This window comes from Lithobates pipiens, unplaced genomic scaffold, assembly GCF_037356315.1.
Source record: "Lithobates pipiens isolate NorthernLeopardFrog02 unplaced genomic scaffold, aLitPip1_a1.2 Scaffold_18, whole genome shotgun sequence".
NCBI lineage: Eukaryota > Metazoa > Chordata > Amphibia > Anura > Ranidae > Lithobates > Lithobates pipiens.
This window is the reverse complement of record NW_027507758.1, coordinates 123,935,610-123,951,330: the sequence shown is the minus strand read 5'-3', so window position 1 is coordinate 123,951,330 and position 15,721 is coordinate 123,935,610. Positions and strand designations below refer to the sequence as shown.

Sequence of the window (15,721 nt, the reverse complement as noted above, 5' to 3'; positions counted from 1 at the left end):
CACACACACACACAAATATCACAAATGCTGGCATAGATCTCAAAACTAGGTGCAGTAAGCTTTTGGCGACACAAGCCTGCACCTAGGGTAGCTCAGTTAACACTATTTATCTGAATCATTTATATAAAATGAACAAATTAATAAATACATGAATAGAAATGGCTAGTATGCCTAAACTGTTTCCAAATGAAAATGTGTACAAAATAAACATAAAACTCTTATGCAACATAAATCACTACAAAAATATTTAACATCATGTCCGAATAATAAATGAACCCAAATTACATGATGTTCATATATCATCATTATAATGCAACCACATCTCAAAACAAAAATCTATAGGACAGTCCTTTCACTCCAATGGATAAAAGTAAAAATGCAAACTGTAGAATCCAAAATGTGCTCCCCCAAGGAATTCAAACTCACCAGGTTATGTTGACCCACTTATAAAATACGTATAGTCATAGTGCACTTTAGATACTGACAATTCACAAAGCTCCCTTATATACCCCTATGTTTCTCCAATGTGCCTCATAGGTATTCCATCTCAGAGAATCACAAACAAAAGACTATGAGAGGCTTCCATATTGCAAAACGACATACAGTATAGGTTTATTAGATATAGAAACAACATAAAACCACCATTGCAAATTGTAGTCTAAACCAGCACAGATAAAAAGCATTTGCAGTGTATAGCGTATTTAATACACAATTAATATTTCTGTTATAATCTCACTGATAATTAGTACAGCTGCATAGTGTAGGGGTTCACACAGGAGCGCAGAACTTATAACTAAAAAATATTTATCTGAATGGACAAAGATTGACCTGAATGATTATAGCTGCCACTGAAATGTAATCTATGCTGCCTCCACAAAACAATGTCTGATGACCATCTTTTCTAGGAATGATATATTGGGATCTCAACTCAACCTGTCACCAATAAAGTTTAAAGGTAGGATAGGCACATGTGTGAGTTTATTTATATTTTATGGCAGCATAGAGGAACAGTGGCTAGCACTGCTAACTTAAAATTACAACTTTGTAGATTGAGCTTCCCTTCATTGGTTTTCTCCCAGTGCTTTGGTTTCCCCACTGTTCAAATAACCAACTAGTAGATTAGGTTACTTCTGCCTAGCTTTGCCACAGAGTAGGTGTGTGTGTGTGTGTAAGCTGTAATACATTAGGAACTGAAATCAATCGCAAACATATCTTAAAAGTGATAAAAATACAGAAAAGGTAAAAAATAAATAAAAAAAATGCTTTAAAAATGATTTGTTTCTAAAGGAAAATTCTGAACACCTGTGATCCCAACATCTTTACCAGGAGAACTGGTCTATTGTAAATGAGTGCCAAATGCAAGTGCCTAATATATACCAATCAAGCCGAAGCTTTTGCTTTCAGTTCAAAATATGATGTGTTACAATGAAATCAGTCTTGTCTATTCTGGGGCCCAGTATTACGGGTGCTTAACGTTTAGAAAATGGGTCATGCTTTCACGATTACAGAGGGACTTTTTTTTTTTTAAATACCACAAACACCAATCATACCTAAATCACTTAAAGGTAGTCATTTATGCAAGTACTGCAAAGGGCTACCGCTTTGTCAATATTGTTAGTTTGAATGCTTTTATGGCTGGGTAAATTGCCACTTCCCAGCTAAACAGTACTCATTAGTACTTTCATACATGGCACATTCATTAATGACATCACAGTAAAATGTCCAGGTGTAAATATAAAAGAGAAGTCGGGAGAATACTTACCAATTGTAGGGTGAAGTTTTTTAGTAAAAGAAACTAGCCATGAGAGGAATATACAGAGGAAACAAAAAACATGAAAGGAGGAGATAACTTAGATTAGCTGAAAAATATATACTTTGTGTTGAGATTATTTTATTCCAGGATATTAACGAAAAACAACATACTTATGTTTTCTCTGGGTAGTATCAAAAGTGAATACAAAGACAACTGCATGCAAACCATTTTTTTTTGTGTGGGCACTAGTGCTATTGATCACCTGCCAGTTAATTTAAACTTTCAGATACTTCAATGCCAAGAACTCATAAAAACACATACCTATACCCAATTCCTCAAGGTCTTCATGAAGGTGTCACTCTCTCATAGTTGGATTACCCACATATTTCTTTACTCTACTGAGAATCCATTAGGGAAACGTGGCAAATTGATTTGGCTTTAGATTGGCCACAGGAGTAGGGTGGGAAAATAAATATCTCACCACTGGAGTTATCAAAGAAAGACTAGGCTTAGTAATGCTGAGCTTGAGGTATCCATAGACATTTGGTAATTGCCATGTAAACTTTGGTAGGACATCAATTAGGATATCAATGGAGGCTCTCTGAATACAGAACTCACCCTTGGCCAACAGATCTTAGAAGAAAGGGAGTCTATTGGTTGTGATGATTTTTCAATGCTGCACCCGTGTTGCTTCTGGACAGTGCTGGCACCAAACCAGGAGCTCAGGTTTAGGAAAAAAAATGTAAACCACAGAGGGGCAAAGAAGAGGAATGTCTCTATAAAAAACGCCATCAAGTGTTACTTGCTCTTAGGCAAGACTTTAAACGTTTCAGTGGAGTATAGGTTGGTATTAAGAAGTATTTGTAATAGCTTTTGTGTAGACTGCTGTACAGGGATAGGATTTTGCAACCAAAGGGTACCCGACTGAAAATCACGTAGTTACATTTGAAAGGCACTTGGTTCTTAAAGGTCCCCCGGTATACTGCTTTTCTTTGGAGTGTTTCCACACTGTTATCCATTATTTTAGTCAGCACATATTTCTGTTTTACATAAAAAGACAAACTCACAGCATTGATTTCTGCAGCCTTCTGAGCACTTGCAGAGCTCGGTTCCAACTGGACATCACATTCAAGACTCTTGTCTTGACTCAGCGTAATTCCAGAGTCCCTGTAGATAAGAGCATTTGGATTTATAAGTGTTCAGTAATAGTATATGAGAAATGTATTTGGAGGGAGGTTATTTCTTACCCATTCAAGTCATTAGAAAAAGGTACAACTATAATATGCCTTCTCTGTAACAGATCTGTTAGTAAGTCTGTAGAAGAACTCTTTGGTGCATCATCCCCTTCTGACAAACCAACAATATGGTCCCTCACTTTGCAGCCCTAGAAGATAAGTAATTGATATAATTTAAGAACTAAACATAGGTAGGCAAAGGAAGATCTACTGTAAATGTTAACAGGTCCATGTCAAAATAATGGTCCATGGCCTCCCACATCAAATCATTCTCTGCAGCTATTACCTTTTGTACCACCACCCCCTCCCTTTACAATGTAAGCTCCACAAGCAGGGCCCTCCTGTACCTTTTGTATTGAACTGTACTGTAATTGTGTTGTCCCCCACCCCCCCCTATACATTGTAAAGCGCTGCGTAAACTGTTGGCGCTATATAAATCATGTATATATATAAAAAAACAAAAAAAACTGAATTTATAACCCCCTAATCAGTAGCCTTTTTCTATGGTACTGGATTGACTGAAGGACCCAAATTATGCTGTATATATACAGTAAGCAACCACAGAGTCTGCATTAAATTGTGAGCAGGCAGTAACATCAGTATACATTGTATTACAGCCTCTGAGGATCATACTGTTTGAAAGAATGCTGTTTTGGGGGTCTCATTCCACAACCTTTTTGAACTGAGGTCCTTCAGATGTAATAAAAGCAGTTCCATAACTAGGATGACTTATATTTTGTCAACATTTAGACCCCTTTCACACCAGGGCGTTTTGCAGGCGCTATAGCGTTAGAAATAGCGCCTGCAAAACGCCCTAAAGAAGCTGCACCATTGTCTGTAGTGTGAAAGCCAGAGGGCTTTCACACTACAGCGGTGCGCTGGCAGGACGTCAGAAAAAAGTCCTGCCAGCAGCTTCTTTGGAGCGGTGAAGGAGCGGTGTGTTTACCGCTCCTCCCCATTGAAATCAATGGGGCAGCGCTGTAATACCGCCGGCAAAACGCCGCTATTGCGGCATATTGCCGGCAGTTTTAACCCTTTTGCGGCCACTAGCGGGGGTAAAAGCGCCCCGCTAGTGGCCGAAATGCGCCGCAAAACGCCGCTAAAAATAGCGGCGTTTTACCGCCCACGCTATCGGCGGTGTGGTGTGAAAGGGGTCTTAAACTTTACCTGCTGGCTAACAAAGTACTAAAATTATGCACTAACAGCATGCACTGCACAAACTATTAACTTTTCATGCAACTGTGTATAACTAACACAGCTGAGAATATATGGCAATCAAGGTCAACATGAGAGGATTTTTACACAGTCCTGCTGATTTTAAACTACGGCAAGCATCACTAATCTAAGGAAAACAGTTGAATACATTTGGTCAATCAATGTTGTTACACATATAAGCCATCATACATCCCTTTTCTGTAACATAAACACACTTTAAAAGACAAGTTTACGTTAAAATTCCCCTACCCCCTTCACTAACCCCCTAACCACTTCCTTGCCTCCCCTCTCCCCATGTGCTTAAATCACTTTTTTTTGATAATGGTGTTCTCCAGTGGTGTTTTTAATGTCTGAATCTTGACCCGAGCTATCAGTGTCTGTGCCAAAACTTCCCATAGAGTAGAATGAGACTTACGTGTAAAGTTAAATTAAGTCCCCATGTAAGGATATAGGGAGTTTCTGCATCAAGGCTATAAACACCTTGTAGGGCAGCTACCAACGAAAGAGGTAATAAGGCAGTGTGAGGGTTTTTAGCCTGATTGGTTTGTCCTAATTAAGCATGTTTACAGAAAGGTCTTTCCCTGGTCAAAACCTACCCATATGATACGATACAGAGCCTAGTTCTACACAGTAGAACAGAAAAATATTAGTACAATAAATCCAACCTTTGGAAGCTGGGTGGGATCGAATCTGAGGACCTTCTGGTTACAACATGGGTAGAATCCAGTGCCTGGAGAATCCAAGGAACTTGCAGCGCTGGGGTAAACAGCAGGCTCGGGGTGGTACTGGCAATGTGACAGCTCATTACACAGGAATGTCTAGAAACGCAGCAAACAAAAAGTATTATAATAGCTTATTAGTTCATAATACAGCTGTAAAATAAAGGATAAGTACGTCAAATACTGATAACTATTCTTGGGTGGACTGGCATATCAACATTTTTTGGGACTCTAAAGCTGACCATACACTGATCGAATTTAATCAGTGTGTGGGTTCCCCTGCTCAACTGAAATTGATCATCAATCAGCTGCAGCTGCTGTTCAGTGCATTCTGACAGTGGCGTGTGCAACTTGCAGAAAACAATGTCCCGGAGAGGGAATTCTTCATCTACCTTGTTCCTGTGGATGGAGGAAACAGTTTTTCCCTTTTTTATTGAGCCTACTGGCTAAACAAAGAAAAATTATATGGTCACAGTCTATGTTCTACAGATCTTAGCATGGCCCCTCCTTAACTCTTCTTAAAGGGTAAATTTTGTGAGAAATAGTAGGCTGCCATTGATTACCTCCTTCTGCAAATATAAGTTGCCTATAGCTGGCCATATATGGATCGAAATTCGGATGGTTCAGCAGGGCCTGGCTGAGACTCGATCCATTTGTGGGCAGCCTGATTGTACCCAAGTCAAGCCATCGATCGACTTCAGTACAACCAGCCTGTCAGATTTTTTACATTTGGATTACTGTCGGCGGCTATAGCCACTAGCAGTAGTCACTGTATTCTGCTGGCCAGGAAGGCTCCCCGCGCTCCCCAGCCGAAAGAACACAGTAGCTCGAGGGGAGATATTCCCCCATCAACAATGGAGGAATCAAGAGAATCAACCTGTGGTGGAAGGAAAGAAATCTGAGTTATCTATGGCCTGTTTAACACTCGTCTTTATTGTCTGACCTCAGTACTTTTGTGTTACTGGAATAATTATGCAGCAAGCAATGTTAATGAAGTCAGAACAGAAATATTAACAAACCCATTAGTTTAGGATGACAGGTAACTAGCATTTTTCTAAGGAGCTCCACAACAAATTTCCCAAATTTTTGTTAGCACAGGGTAATATGAACTGGATATAAAATATACAATAGTCAATGGAGGTACCTTATTTTCTTATTAAAGTAAGCCCTCCCTGATGCACCTGATAATATCTTGGCAACTGATGTAGAGATGGATTCATACTGCTGTGTAAGATCATACACACTCTGCTAAGTGACCAGCCCGGTAGCACTACTGACAGTTTACCAAATGTACAAACAGGACTTTTACAAACTAAACATTTTGCTGGAATGACTTTGCAACATTAGTATGTTTACTTGATTGCTCCTTAGCATACACAGTGCTGCAATTTTCTGTATGAAGCACTAAATGAGATTTAGGTCCCATTCACACCTGTGCCTTCTATGGGTTTGCTGCATCTTTGATGAGCTTTCATAAAAATGCATGCTGGACAAAGTTTAAAACACAACACCAGAGAAATTCCAGGTTTAACTCACCAACCAGTCTGCTTACCAACCAAATTAATCTGTCTAACAGTATGCGTTAAAAACAGGAGTTTATTTAGCACACACTTGCAAACGCATACGTAAGCTGCGAGGCACCCAGCACATAGCACAATGGCAGCAAAGGTATCCAGTGTGTCTTCCACTGTAGAGAATCTCAGAAATTTAGAAGGGTTTGTAATGCAGGTAATATAGAGTGCTGTTAAGTGGCCCTGCAGCTTACACATGAGTTTGCAAATGTGTGCTAACTAAACCTCTGTTTTTAATGTATACTGTTAGCCCACGTACACAAGGTCGGAGATTTCCACAACCCAATCCGTTGGATTTTGCCTGTCGGATTTTGTCCGTCGGATCTTGTCCGAAACTGTTGCATACACACGGTCGGGCCAAGTTGGCGAAAAATCCAATTTTTCAGAACGTGATGACGTAATTTCGTTACGATGGGACTACGTTCAGGCTAGTATCCAATAGCTTTGATGTAGGAATTTGATCTGAGCATGCGTGGCACTTGGTCCGATCAAAATTCTCTACACATGATCAGAATATGTCCGACCGGCCCAGTTGGTCGGGAAATATTTCCAACATGTTGGAAAATTGGGTCCGACGGAGATTCGGACGGAATCAATCCGATGCATACCACACACAGTCGGATTATCTGACGACACGGTCCGATAAGACGCATTCCGACGGATTCTCCGACCGTGTGTACGTGGCATTAGAGAGGTTCATTTGGTTGGTAAGCAGACTGGTTGGTGAGTTGAGCTGGGAATATCTCTGGTTTTGTCTTGCATGCGTTGCCCTTCCCTGTGCTCCTTGCTGTGAAGGCCAGTTATAGGTGGGGATGGGGTCATTTTGTTTGTTACTAAAACGCAACACACCTAAATTGCACTGCACAGATATGAACCAGCCTTATGCCGCATACACACGTATCAGACTATCCGGCGGACTTAGTCTGGCGGACAAACCGCCGGACTTTCCGAACGAGCTACCTGCCCACACACGGCACTTTTTCCGATGGACTAGGTCCGGCGGACTACTATACGCTGTATCGCCGGACTATCCGCCGTACTTTTGAAATGAACGGACTCGCCCACACACATGGAGGAAAGTCCATTCATTTTGAGCGTGGCTCCAGGTAGCCGGGACCAGCGAAGGAGGCGTCGCTGGCCCCATCACCTGGTATGGACTTAAAGGGGAATCCCTACGCTGAAAAAACGGCGTGGGGGTCCCCCCAGGTCCATATAAGACCCTTATCCGAGCACGCTACCTGGCCGGCCAGGAAAGGGGGTGGGGACGAGCGCGCGGCCCCCCCACACCGAAGCACCTTGTCCCCATGTTGATGAGCATCCTCTGGGATTGTGAGATCATAATGGGCGGGGACATCATCCGGCGATGTCCCTATATAAGTCGCTGCACGCCGCGTCCCTGTCATTGTGACCAGAGAAAAAGAGCTAGAAGAAGGCGCGGTGGCCCGGCAAGAAGAACCGAAGAGGGGGACAAGACCCCCGAAGAGGAGGACAAGACCCGAAGTCGGAAGAAGAGGGCGGCGGCGAAGAAGAAAGCTGGGCTCCTCCGCTAGTAAAAGAGCTAGCAGAAGATAGCGGAGGAGTCCGGCGAGAAGACCCCCGAAGACGGAAGAAGACCCCCGGAGCTGTGCAATAAACTATTTTAGCCCTCATGTGTTGTGTTTTTTTACATTTTTTTCACAGGCGAATGGGTAGGGGTACATTGTACCCCATACACATTCACATAGGGTGGGGGGACCGGGATCTGGGGGCCCCCTTATTAAAGGGGGCTCACGGATTCCGATAAGCCCCCCGCCCGCAGACCCCGACAACCAGCGGCCAGGGTTGTTGGGAAGAGGCCCTTGTCCTCATCAACATGGGGACAAAGTGCTTTGGGGTGGGGGGGCCGCGCGGCCCCCCCCTTCCCCAATGAACCCCCCCCTATGTTGAGGGCACGTGGCCTGGTACGGCTCGCTTGTCCCCACCCCCTTTCCTGGCCGGCCGGGTAGCATGTTCGGATAAGGGTCTTATATCTTATATGATATGGGACGTTTTTTCGGCGTAGGGATTCCCCTTTAAGTCCATACCAGATGACGGGGCCAGCGACGCATCCTTCGCTAGTCCCGGCTACCTGGAGCCACGCTCAAAATGAGCGGACTTTTCTCCGGGCGGGAAAAGTCCGTTCATTTCAAAAGTACGGCGGACTAGCACACACACGGCCGTATTGTCTGCGGACAGATTGATGTGTAAAACTACAATCTTAGTCCGCCGGACTTTTGGGTAAAAAAAGTCTGCCGGAGCCCATACACGGGCGGATTGTCTGAAGTCCGCCGGACGTTTCCACCGGATTGTTTGATCGTGTGTATGGGGCTTTAGGCTATATTACAAAATACAGTAACTAAAACCAACATCAGTTTTGTAAATTTAAAAAAATGTGTTTGCGGCATTAGTTGTCACTGGAATAAGTCCACCCAATTTCCTCTTTATTCTTGTGTGGTCATATCTCAGGAGAGGGTGAATCCCTCCAGCGAGGTCACAAACAGCAATAAAAACCTCTGTTTTTGCCACTTGCATGTGTGTTCTATTGTTTAAACTTTTTTGCACATTATGTGTATTTTTATATGTATATTTATGTGCATGTTATATGCTCCTATTTGAAGTCATGTAGACTGTGGCACTCCAAGTTGTTGAATTTGTAGTACTCCTCCATAGGCACTCACTTGCTTACACCTGGAACAAGTCAGCCAGTTTACAGTTCCCCACAAACGCCAGTAAACATCCCTCCAGGATTTAAGTTCCTCAAATGAACTTGTCAAGTATTCATGAATGTCCCAGCTTTTATCTCTGTAAATTCAAGAAAAAAAAGTGAATCTATGATATATGTTATTGTCGGTCCAAATCTGATTTTAGAACAACACTTTATACAACCAGACGTTATTCTCACCCTGTCGGCAGGAAGAATTCACACTGTAGAGTCACACTGTAGACAAACAGCTGTCACCAGCTGGATCTAATATTAGTTCACTCTGCAAAATGTCCATCTCTTTTTTTAAACAGTGTCACACGTCTAATGATTAAATGAGAAGCACATTATGGGAAATGTTTTTACAGCTATATCAGTGTTTAATCTAAAATTCATGTTGGGTGCTTGCCTCTGCCACCCTTTGGAAAATGTACCAACCCCTCCTATTGACTTGCCAGTTTAGCATAGTAAAGGGGGGTAAAAAAGATAAGTGCACTTTGAAACTACACTTATATGTTAATCTCTGTACTCTAAAGCCTCGTACATGCAATCTGACTTTCCAACAACCGTGGAATTTTGTTCAAAGGGTGTTGGCTCCAGCTTGTCTTGCATACACACGGTCACACAAATGTTGTCCAACAATTACGAATGTAGTGACGTACAAGACGTATGTGATATCTCCATTACGAATGCTAGTTTTACAAGATTGAGCACTTCCGGCTCGTCCGTGATTCCGAGCATGCGTGTTTGTACATTGGACTTTTGTCCGGTGGACTTAAGTGCACACGACTTAAGTCCGACAACACACATTTGTTTGAAGAAAATCTGAGAACACAATAGCCAACAATTGTTGGCGGAAAGTCTGACAACAATTGTCCGAAGGAGCATACACACGGTCGAACTTACTGCCGACAAGCTCACATCCAACATTTCCCGTCGGAAAATCCGATCGTGTGTACGGGCCTTTAGGGATAAGGCAATCCCTTGACATTCAACTGCCAAATGTCTTAGCCCCAGGAGGGCAGTAGAGTCTCAAGCAGATATGCCCTGTGTATAGCCTGTGCCTATGATAAACATGGCACCATGGGAACAGAAGGATTAATTCAAAGACTTAGCCCTTGTACACACGGTCGGACATTCCGACAACAAAATCCATAGGATTTTGTCTGACGGATTTTGTCCGAAACTGGTGTTGCAGACACACGGTCGGACAAAGTTGTCGGAAAATCCGATCGTACATAACATGTTATATCGTTACGACGGGACTACGTTCAGGCTAGTAGCCAATAGCTTTGGTCTAGGAATTTGATCTGAGCATGTGTGGCACTTTGTCCGATCGGAATTCTCTACACACAATCGGACAAAGTCCGATCGGATCATGTTGTCGGAAAGTTATATAGCCCAGCTCTAAAACTTTGTCCGTCGGATATTCTGACGGAAACAGTCCGATGGAGCCCACACATAGTCGGATTATCCGACAACATGGTCCGATCAGACATTTTCCGTCGGAATGTCCGACCGTGTGTACAAGGGCTAACAAACTATCTGAAGGTAGTATGTGCAACTTAGCACAGGTAATACCTTAAGCACTTTTTGATCAGATCAGTTTCTTTTTAAGCTAAAAGAGATAAAACTTTCAAAATGCCAATTTACATGTTGCCTATCAGCAAATAAAGAGTTCGGATCTAATCTGCAACATTCAGAAAGTGTACAGGTCTATCTAACTTGACTGCAATGTTCTAATTGATTATATATAACTTCATAACTACATTGGCACACAAATGAAATTATGGTACAAGTCGTCTTGTGTCCCCTAAAAACTTGTTCACACCAGGTACAGTAACGAGTGCAAAAGCTTATGTTTTCCTGCACTGCACAAAAATGCGTTGCCTTTTTCAGACACGCACATGTGCCATTATTTCCCAGTGGTACCCCCACACATCTAGAAACCCTGTGCAGTACCCTGTTTGTGTGTAGAGAGTTTAAAAGTTGTGCCAGCAACTTTTGTTTCACGTTTCACACACACACATAGGGCAGCCTATTGAAATGAATGGGCTGCCTTAAAATGGGAAGCATAGTAATGCACAATAAAGCACATGTGCTCAGACACACCCCCTGGAGTGAAGGAGCCCTAAAAAATATGGAAGTTCAGCAGAGTTTAGTTCATTAGAATTTGGCCCTAATTGTGTATATCAGAGTTTTGTCAGAATTCAAACCCAAGTCAGGTTAAACTGGCCCATTCTTTTCATATATGGGTGGCAAATTTAGCTGTCTAATCACACAAAGCCAATGAAAACAACAATTGGATTTGTCCTAACGGTAACTAAGCATATGTCATTGCTCCTTCAGTATGCAAACAGCACAAGCAGTGATCTCAAGCTCTCTAAAATAACACGTATAAAAATGTACTTCCAAAATGAATACTCAGCTAAAGTATTCTACAAAACTCTATGGCCGCGTACACACGGGCGGACTGTTCGCCCAACTTTGTCCGCTGAACAGTGTTTGGGCGGACAGTCCGCTCGTGTGTGGGCTTTCAGCGGACAGTTTCAGCGGACAGTTTGACGAACAAGGTTTTTCGGAAATTCCGTAAAACTGTCCGCTGAAACCTTGTTTGAGCGAACAGTCCGCCCGTGTGTAGGCTTGTTCGTCAAACTAAGTTCCGCGCATGCTCAGAAAGGATTTACACGCCGAAAGTTATAATGCAGTGTATAGGACGTCGTATTTTTCGTCCCGTCGTACGTGCCGTTCACGTCATCGCGCACGGTTTCAGCAAACTGTTCGTTCGTCGTGTGTGGCCATGTCCGTCCATGCTAATTTTGAGCGGACTGTTTGCCGAAACTGTTTGACGGACAAAGTTGGGCGAACAGTCCGCCCGTGTGTACGCGGCCTATCTGACATTGATGCCTGGATGAACAAGAAAAGCATGAGATCTTTATGTAGCCGGTCTCATACATATGCAGAAATCTTACAACCTTGGCTTATTTCTGAAGGGGGCAAAAAAAAGATGAAAAAATCTGAAATTGAAATGTACAAACCTTACGTGAAAATAAACAATATTTCCATACTGGTCGATGTTGATTTTTCCAGGTAGACAGGCAATCTTCTGCTCTGCTTCCTTTGTCAACAGCTTCTTACATAAACAGCACCTACAAGAGAATATTTACATTGCTGATCTCCATAGCTGCTGTTTACAGCAAAGAATCTAACATTTATGTTTGACATAAGTGCTTACCTGTACAAAGTTGAAGCATTCGATGGAGAATCTGGGTTCTTAAACTCTGAATCAAAAAGTCTTTCTATTTTTTTGCAGAATATTTTGCTGTAAAACAAAAACCATACACTTACAAAATGCTAAAAGACAAGCTAAAAAAAAGTTCTCCCTGGTTCTACTTGCTGATAGGTGGAAGTCTAAAGGGACAGTGCCACCTTGCACATGCAGGGCCTCCTTGATCTCCTTACACTCAGCTTATCATTGCCTCCTCTACTCTGCAGCTGTCCATACTTCTGGGTATGGTGGACCATGTGGCCACCTTCCCTGTGACAAGGCTCATGCCAAGCAGCCAATCACTAGATCCAGGAACTGTTATATGACTGGGGAGAGTGAGGTCACCAACAATGGTAATGTCAGTAGTAGCTGCAGAGGAGGAAAGAGTGGCCAGGAAATGCTGGTCAGGTTGAGTATAAGGGGGTCAGAGCAGAGATATGGTTGGTTTATCCTACATGGGCAAGGTTAAAGTTTTTCAGCAAAAAGGTTAAAGTGTACAGCCCCATACACACTATCAGATTTTCTGCTGATTTTTTCCTTCAGATTTACCAAAACCATGTAGTGCAAGGGCCTACCTGATTGTATACCAATTGAAACTTCTAAGGTTTGACCTCATATTATATGGTTTTGGTAAATCTGAAGGAAAAGATCAGCACAAAATCTGATAGTGTGTATGGGGCTTAACTCAACATAACCTTTTTTTTGGGTAGAGTGAGGAGGTTTAGAATCTCCATCAGGGCAACCTCTCTGTTATCCCTGTCCCCAGAAACACTACAGAAAGTCAATGTCTCCCCCAAACTGAGGCGAAATTCCACCTCTGACAGTTATTAATGGAACAAGTGTTTCCACTTGAACATACCAATCTATGCCTGTTCTGATGACAACTGTAGAATTTTGGATTTACCCTTTCTTTCTCTCCAGGTTACAGTGGACAAATAGTGAAGTCAGATCTACCCAATAGGCACACAGATGGCAATAAAATTTACAGGTGTTCTAAATCTTGCACACTTTCTCCAACTCTAGAAAAATAAGTATTGGCTGATAGCAGAGGCAGTGAAGAGTTGATTGAAAAATTCAAAGTAAATAAAAACTAGCGTTTCTAAATACAATGTTTTAATTAAAATAATAAACATCTTATACATACCTGCTCCATGCAATGGTATTGTAAAGAGCAGCCTCGAACCTCCTCTTCTGAGGTCCCCGCCGGCACTGTCCGCTCCTCCCCTTCTGAGTCTGCAAACTGTATGCCATGGGGCAGATGCACAGCATTTGACTGACTGCAGCAGGAGCACCAGTGGGGGGGGACCCCACAACAGGCTGCAAACGTATTTTACCTTCCAAGCTGCTCCACAGACACATACAATATAATATAAACAAAGTTGTCTACCAGACCGATTGTTGGCTGCAGCTAACTGGCTGCAGCTGCTGATCAAGGAAAATATTCCAACATGTCCCTTTGTTCGATTGACTACGGTTGAGCAGGGATGATCACACACTGATCAAAATTCGGCTGGTCCTTGTTGAACCGACCGCATTTGATCAGTGTATGGCCAGCTTTACATTGACAGAGAGAACAAATGTCATAGTAACTATACAGCATTTCTAAATAGGAGGAACACACACAAAACAACCACATATAGCTGCCCTATGTACATATAAATACTAACTATACACAGAAACAAGGATTTTAAAACATTAACATTAACATTGTCCTTTAATTTTTGCCCAGGATAGCTGAAAAGCAATAAGCAATTAACTACCCCCCCCCCCCCCCAAAAAAAAAATCAATGCCACCTGGCTTTATGCAAAGTCAACTACATTTACATTTGTGTTATGTTGTTATTTATACCTCTTAAATTTGTCTTTCCTGTCTTTTATATCATCTGCCTCATTATGAGTGAAGAGATCAGTGATCCTGGTTAATAAGTTGGCATTAATGCAGTTCATATTGCACGGGGTCGCTACAATGGCACTCATGTTCTTGTGACAGTAATTTATGCATGCCTCCACCTATACAAAGAAAGAGTAAAGAGAACAACAAATAAAAAATATGATTTGGGTTTAACTGCCATGCACGTATGAGCAGAGAAATCAAGCAATATTTGAATAGTGAGAAGTTAAACAGAAGAGGTAAATATATCCAGGGTATATTAAAATTGGAAAGTCACTTCCAAAAAGCGCTGTATACAAAATAGACAGATTCCTAGGCAAGATCACCAGGTGAAATTAAAAGAAAAAAAAAGACCCTGAAAAATATAAATAATGCAGCTACCACATCTATGGACTGGTAAGCTGCAATATATTACATTTATTCTTGGGTGTAAATATATTTTTAGAGGAATTTGTTTATCATAGGCATGATTCTGTGTGCAAAAACATGAATTAGGTATAGTATACTCACCAATGAATCCATCTTTAAAAATTCAGATGATATTAGTATTGAAATAACATTTCCAGGTTCTGCAGAAAACAACAAAAATATATATATATAAAAAAGAAAACTACTTTAACCTCTTCAGCCCCAACAGATTTTACCCCCTTTTTGACCAGAGCACTGTGTCGCTTTAACTGTTAACAATTGCGTGGTCGTGTGATGTTGCACCCAAACAAAATTGACATAATTTTTTTTCCACAAATAGAGCTTTTTTTTGCTGGTATTTGATCAGAGCGACAATTTTGAAAAAAAACTCAATATTTTTAACTTTTTGCTATAATAAATATCCCCCAAAAATATATATAAAAAAATATTGTTTTCCTCAGTTTAGGCTGATATGTATTCTTCTACATATTTTTGGAAAAAAAAAAAAATCGCAATAAGTGTATGTTGATTGGTTTGCGCAAAAGTTATATTGTCTACAAAATACTGGATAGTTTTATGGCCTTTTTATTATTCTTTTTTTTTTACTAGTAATGGCGGTGACATTATGGCGGACACGTCGGACAATTTTGACACATTTTTGGGTCCATTGGCATTTTTACAGTGATCAGTGCTATAAAAATGCATTGATTACTGTAAAAATGTCAGGGAAGGGGTTAACACTAGGGGGCGATCAAGGAGTTAATCTGTTCCCTAGAGCGTGTTCTAACTGAAAGGGGGGGGGGGGACTGTGTAGGGGAAGAGATAGATTGCTGTTCATACTCTGTATGAACAGACGATCTGTCCCTTCTCCCCTCAGAGAACCGGAAACTCTGTGTTTACACCCACAGATGCCAGTACTCCGTGTGCCCTGAGAGATCACGA

General features: G+C 41.8%; 1 protein-coding gene across 5 annotated transcripts in view; it reads right to left on the bottom strand.

Annotated features, from left to right (window-relative positions):
* SANBR (SANT and BTB domain regulator of CSR) overlaps window positions 1–15,721 on the bottom strand; it is a 70,492-nt gene that overhangs the window by 22,881 nt on the left and 31,890 nt on the right. For 3 of the 5 annotated variants that reach the window (XM_077486063.1, XM_077486064.1, XM_077486067.1), the window contains 9 exons: window positions 14,882–14,940; window positions 14,330–14,490; window positions 12,448–12,534; window positions 12,251–12,361; window positions 9,190–9,313; window positions 4,869–5,021; window positions 3,001–3,137; window positions 2,821–2,920; window positions 1,763–1,795 (listed from right to left, as the gene is read on the bottom strand). In XM_077486063.1, coding sequence (XP_077342189.1) covers window positions 1,763–1,795; window positions 2,821–2,920; window positions 3,001–3,137; window positions 4,869–5,021; window positions 9,190–9,313; window positions 12,251–12,361; window positions 12,448–12,534; window positions 14,330–14,490; window positions 14,882–14,940 — 965 coding nt within the window. The remainder of the gene's footprint in view (window positions 1–1,762; window positions 1,796–2,820; window positions 2,921–3,000; window positions 3,138–4,868; window positions 5,022–9,189; window positions 9,314–12,250; window positions 12,362–12,447; window positions 12,535–14,329; window positions 14,491–14,881; window positions 14,941–15,721) is intronic. The other 2 variants (XM_077486065.1, XM_077486066.1) reach the window with 1 other exon arrangement.